Source organism: Acanthisitta chloris, unplaced genomic scaffold, assembly GCF_000695815.1.
Source record: "Acanthisitta chloris isolate BGI_N310 unplaced genomic scaffold, ASM69581v1 scaffold8407, whole genome shotgun sequence".
NCBI classification, from domain to species: Eukaryota; Metazoa; Chordata; class Aves; order Passeriformes; family Acanthisittidae; genus Acanthisitta; species Acanthisitta chloris.
Window position 1 is genome coordinate 31,378 of NW_008684245.1, and position 5,744 is coordinate 37,121.

Below are 5,744 nucleotides of genomic sequence, written 5' to 3' on the forward strand. Positions count from 1 at the left end.
AAAAATAACGCAGTGTTGTTGCACAAGAAAATAAACCCCCATGGACACTGTTGAAACAACTTAACCACAGCCTCTGTTCTAGAATTTAGTTATTACTTAGGTTTAGATACCCCAGTAAACTTCTGCTGTGTATCTTCCCTAAGATAAACAACAATTAAAAGAAGGTTATGTTTCATCCAACTGCAGCCACACTGGCAAAATTATGCTCTGACTTTGAGTGTTTGCAGGACTGTTCCACGACTGAGTGGAACCACTTCCACTTCTTTTCTCTAAAAGTAGAAATGCCTTGATTATTTGGGTTATGACTATAAGCTTATCTATTCATTATTCTTTCTAGATTACCTGAAGGTGCTTTATTTTTCATCATTTTACTCCATTATTAATGTTTGTTGCAATGGATCAGCATCTTGATTTTTCAAAAACCTTGCAAAATGTGGCTTTATTTAAATGAAAATATCCTATTCTTATGACAGCAGTGTCCTACAAAGCGTCGTACATTGGAATTAAGTTCATTCCATTCAAAACTCTCTTAACCAACTTTTGCTTTGCAATTCTTATGGGTTGGTAGCCTATGGATGTGCCAATCATGTTCCTCAGCAGGCTCACACCCTCCACAGTGATTCTACAGAAAAATAAATTGGAACGAGAAAAATTAATTAAAATACTTAACAGAATTGTACTAATTCTGTACACTGAGGCTCTGTACACAGACTGCTTTATGAGTAAGTTTTTGAGAAACTAAGTGTTCTAATATTACTTTGCCTTTATTGAGAATGACTGGTCTTCATTTTTTAACAGCAACTGTTCATGATGCCAATTTTTTTATTATTATGTAAAACTGTATAAATGAAAGTAATTTTTTTACAGTTGTACAAACACCTATTTAATGTTACCATTAAGCTTTTCAAAATGTCTGTCAGTTTGCCTATCAAGGGAAAAATATGCAGCATCAAATCCTATATAAAACTGTTATGGTCTGCAGCCTGGGAAACCTGTGTTGGCAAAAACTGAGCTAACTGGCCTAAATTCATACCTTTTTAATCATCTCATTTTCTCTAGGTGCTTTTGTTGAGCAAAAGCCTGTTTTCCCAATACTCCATTGTTTTCTATTTGCTTCAATTCTAAGATAGCATAAATAAGGTTTTGAAAAAAAATTAAAGCAAGGATGTTGATTCACTGTAATGAAACAGCAGCTGTGAAAGAACACTTTCAATTATTGTCAGGACAGAAAAGGCTATTGGCAGTGTACTTTTCACTTGGCTTAAGAAGATTTACAAAACAGTTTTAGCCCAAGGCAGTTCATGATTTTAAGCTAAACCCAAGCTTGTGCAATAGCAAATGATATTTTGGAAGGCATATTTTGATATCTAGTATTAGAGAAAAAAATAGCTACCGTTATTTCTGTCTGAAGTTCTAGACCAGCAACCAATCCAATTGATGAGCTTGCTACCACTGCAGAGTCCTCCTGACTTCAACAGGGGCCAGAGAGGCAGCAGTGGACTGAGTATCCCTGCACTGGTGCACATGGATGGGCAGCCTTCTGCTGTTTAGCTTTGTACATTTATTCCAGTGGGTCTCAGAGCAGGCAGCTGCACGATGTGTTACACAAGTGCATTTCTGCAGAAGCTAATTGCACAAAAAACCAGTTTTTACTAAGTATGTAAGTCTCTTTCAGTCCAGCATAGGAGCTCCAGAAATAGCTAGGGAAATACCTACACAAACAAAATAAACAGGTTGTTTTGCCTCTTTTTAGCAATTACTTAGTATTGCTGTAAATATCTAGAATAAAAGAAATTCTAAGAAACATATACTGTGAAACTCTACTGGGAAAGAGAAGCTGGACATAACAACTGGCTCCACCCAAGGGAGTTAAAGTGGGCTGAGGCCATTGTATCCACTGAATGGAAGGTTTCTGTGCTACTAGAAGATGCTTGGCAACCTGTCTGAACCCAGAGCATCTCAAGGAAATCTAGAGCAGGCAGAAGTCAGTTGTACTGCAGCACTCTGCACAATGCTCCCTCATTTCATTAGAAACTTCATAGAGTACTTGCATGATGAGAGCTATTTGGCATAATAATTTGGGAGTACTTGCATCATGAGAGCTATTTGGCATAATAATTTGGAGTAGCTCAGTAACATTTTACTAGATTTTGGAAAGGGCAACATTATTGACATTCTTCAAATTCCCATTTTACTTTTTACCAGTCCAATAGATGTGGCCGTGGCACAGAGTAAGAAATACAGTCCAGGTTTGTAATTCCAGTATAGCTTCAAAGCATACATGTTTTCCTACTTATGCTTACAGGTATTGAATAGCCTTTGCAGTAACTATTCAAAAAATTATTTTAATCACTTTACCTCCTTTGACTGAAAGGCTGATGACAAGGCCAGAGATGTAGAGGACCTTCAGGGAAGGATGAAGGAGACTCTTCTCCTGTGCACTATGAAAAAACTTTCTCAACTCCACAATTTAGTGCCTCCCCCAACCCCAGTTTAGACTTTGCATCCTTAGTTCTGCTAGCAAGAAAAAGGCATTAACCCTCTTTAGTAAGATCTTGGTCCAGTATAAGTTTCACTCGCCAGCAGCTGCACTGCAAACCACACTCAGGAACTGGTTTGTCGACTCAACTTTCAGAGATTGGCACAGAAACCGAAGGGGGCATGTTAAAGGCAATGAAACAGTGACTTCAGAAAAGCAGACATGGCAAACCTGCAGAACTCCTATCTCTGTGACAACAGTGGAGTTCAGAGGTCAATACAACAGACTGGCTATTAAGCTAGATAATGAATACACCCACAGTTGCACCAAATAGGATAAGAGAGTATTCTAGAAGAAAAATGTTTCCTGTTTTAAAATGTAAACCAAACTTGAATAGAAAGTTGCAATAGTCCACCCTCAACGGAGCAGTTATATTTTAACTAACCATTCTATAGCTTCTTGCATTTCAAACGTGCAGCACTTCTTGGTCAGTCATGGATGGGATACTGGGCACAGGAGCCCAGTGACAGGATCAACAATCCCTGTCACACCATCTTCCACATTTATTTAGATGCACTGTTTAGGTAAGCGAGGTCCTCCATCCAAGCGCCTTTTTTTCAGTGTCAGTTACAGCCGGACTGAACAGAGGTAAGGTGTATGCCAGGTATGTTCCCTACATTCATCACGAGTTCTACATCAATGTAGCTCTGAAGTCTACAGCAGGGTTAGCAACAGTCTGTGGCATACCACGAAGTTCATGAATAGATTGTCATTTCTATAATAATACAAAATAGCTTGTAAAATCAATATGTAACACTGTATATATGCATGAATATAAAAATAAACCACACCATCAATATGTAAAACTTCACAACAATGATGAAAACAGTTTTCTTCTCAACGGTCTTCAGTGTTGATGAGCTGGTTCTCATTGTCATACCCATCAGGCAGATATGCTTTCCTTAGCTGGTCTGACTTGGGTATCGAACTGCCATTCTTAACGTAGCGGGACAGGAAGGCTCGCACAGATGGGTGATCAGCCTTCTCAAGTGGAATATTAGCTTCCAGGCACATTTTCACAAAGTCCTGGATGACACTGGTTTTCTCTGTCTGGGCAGTACTGTTGCACTGAAGGGAGGCAGTCAGAGTCCTTTGCTTCTTCCTGACGTTCTGTTCTTCGAACTCTGCCTTTCGCTTTGTGTGTGTTTTAGACTTGAGGTGGTCGTTGATCGCAGACTTGCGAACGTGGTTCAGAACCACATTGCAGGAAGTGCAGAAGAGTTTCCCTCCATCTTCGTGCAGCTCATTGCCAAACTCAGTTACACGGTCCTGAGGAGTCACATACAAAGCAGTCTTGGAGCGGTTACGTGATGGAGCAGACTTCACTCCAAACCGTTCCATTGCTCCTTCAACGAGGCAAAGCTGGAAAAAAATAACTGTTGTTAAACTGTGCCAGTGATTTCAACCAAATACTTTTGGGTGCAGTCTGTTCAATATCCAATAAAGTGCCTGCTGACATCTAAAAGATAATTAATGACATGTAAGATACATATGTGAAACTGTAATTGAAAGGCTCTTCACACTGAAGTCCAAAGAAACTGGGAGAATGAAGTTCCTCATGGGTCAAAATACTTTTTTGTTCCTACAACTACAAAGCTCAACAGAACCCTCAAAACTCGATCTGTTCATCACTAAGTCAAACAGAAAGGCTGTTTGCTTTACTTGATGACAGGTTTTATCCTTTACTCTTTAGGGTGAAGGGTTCTTTCTTCTTAGTATTTTCAACATATTTGACAGTTTCTTAATTATGCTGAGTCAGAACATTTCTGTTTACTTCCTGAAAATGTGTATTAATTCTGTTAGAAGTAGTTTAGCTGTCCAAATAGCAGGCCAGAAGGCCATTACTGTCACTTACAAAAGCCAGTAAATCCACTCCCTCCCCCTCCAAAAAAAAACAAACCCAAACCCATGAGCTTTGCCAGTAATCATTTGCAACAGCTCTCGTTTTTGCCCCAGCTCAAACCACAACTATTAAATTGAACCTTAACTTGGAGCCTATAGCAAATAATTTTGTTATTGTAATTAGAGACTTCTGGAACAGCCTAACAGGAACAGAAGATTGGATACATTTCAGTGCAAAATAAGAACCTGTGTTTTCAGAGGTGACAACCTTTCTGAGGAAGGTAACTGATGACTGAGAGCTGGATGCTTGTTAGCATCACTAAATGAGACTATGCTATCAAAGCAGGCAAGAACCTACTCACATACATCAAAATCAAACAGGACCTATGTGTTCTTTTATTGCTGAGGTATGGACTAGCTGGTGTTAAATCCCAGCAAAGGGAATTAAACTCCTTTTCAAAGGAAAGCTGAAGTCAAGAAATAGCTGTGTTCAGGCTGGAGGTTTTCTGAGCAAAATGAATGGTTGTTACATTAACTATACACTTGCCTGAAAAAAAGGGGGCAACAAGTGTTTCTTCCAAGGACTTGCCATAATATACACATTTTTAAAGAAATATAATAGGCTGCCTGTCCATTTACTTATGGGTACAGATGCTTTGAATAGTTTTGCATTACCTGTGCTCATAAGGCAGACAGAGGACAGAACACCTCAAGGTGTACTTCCCTGCCCTTGTTACACACAGTTTGCTGTTGCAACATTAAAAAAAGGCCTGAATATAGTTTCTGCCGTCCAGAATGTCTTCTGCTTGCACTGGAAATAGAGAATAACAGTCTCCAAAACTGGCTTTTTTTTCTTAAACCGTTACTACATGAAGAGATTACAACCTTTTGAAGAAAAGGAGACAAAGATCTAGGGATTAGCTAGTTGTGTATTTTTTCTCTGCCTGCTCCTTTCCAGAGCTGTAAGTCTTGACTGATACCAAACTACAAAGTCTTTTTCCAGAATCAGTGTAACTTTATTCATTCTTTTTGCTGCTTTCTGCAATTTATCTCCATGAGTTTCCTGTTTCCTGAAATCAAGCAGAAAACAAGTCTGAACCGAACAGAAACCTGTTGCTTAGGCTTCTGAAACGTCAAAACAAACCCCTCAGACACCAGATGAGGTGTTCACTCTTAGACTATATCAAAGCCACACTACTCCACGTCCCGTGGGGTTCGGTGAGCAGCAGAGCTGGTGAAACACAGGGGGTTGGGTGGGTGTTTTTCGGTGTCAGCTTTTGACGTGGGTTCTGCGATGAGTATTGCCGCCCGGACTGCGCGGGGGAAGGAATGTCTGCAGGGCGGACACCCACCCTGCTCCGGG

General features: G+C 39.8%; 1 protein-coding gene across 1 annotated transcript; it reads right to left on the reverse strand.

Moving 5' to 3' along the window:
* Positions 1 to 3,376: 3,376 nt before the first annotated feature.
* CGGBP1 (CGG triplet repeat binding protein 1) lies at positions 3,377 to 3,880 on the reverse strand. The gene has a single exon (XM_009079258.1). It carries the CDS (start codon positions 3,878 to 3,880, stop codon positions 3,377 to 3,379), a length of 504 nt encoding a protein of 167 aa, XP_009077506.1.
* Positions 3,881 to 5,744: the final 1,864 nt, after the last annotated feature.

Bases quoted from the DNA above. Each gene is read 5' to 3' on its own strand.
- CGGBP1 (XM_009079258.1), bottom strand. From the start codon at position 3,880: ATGGAACGGTTTGGAGTGAAGTCTGCTCCATCACGTAACCGCTCCAAG.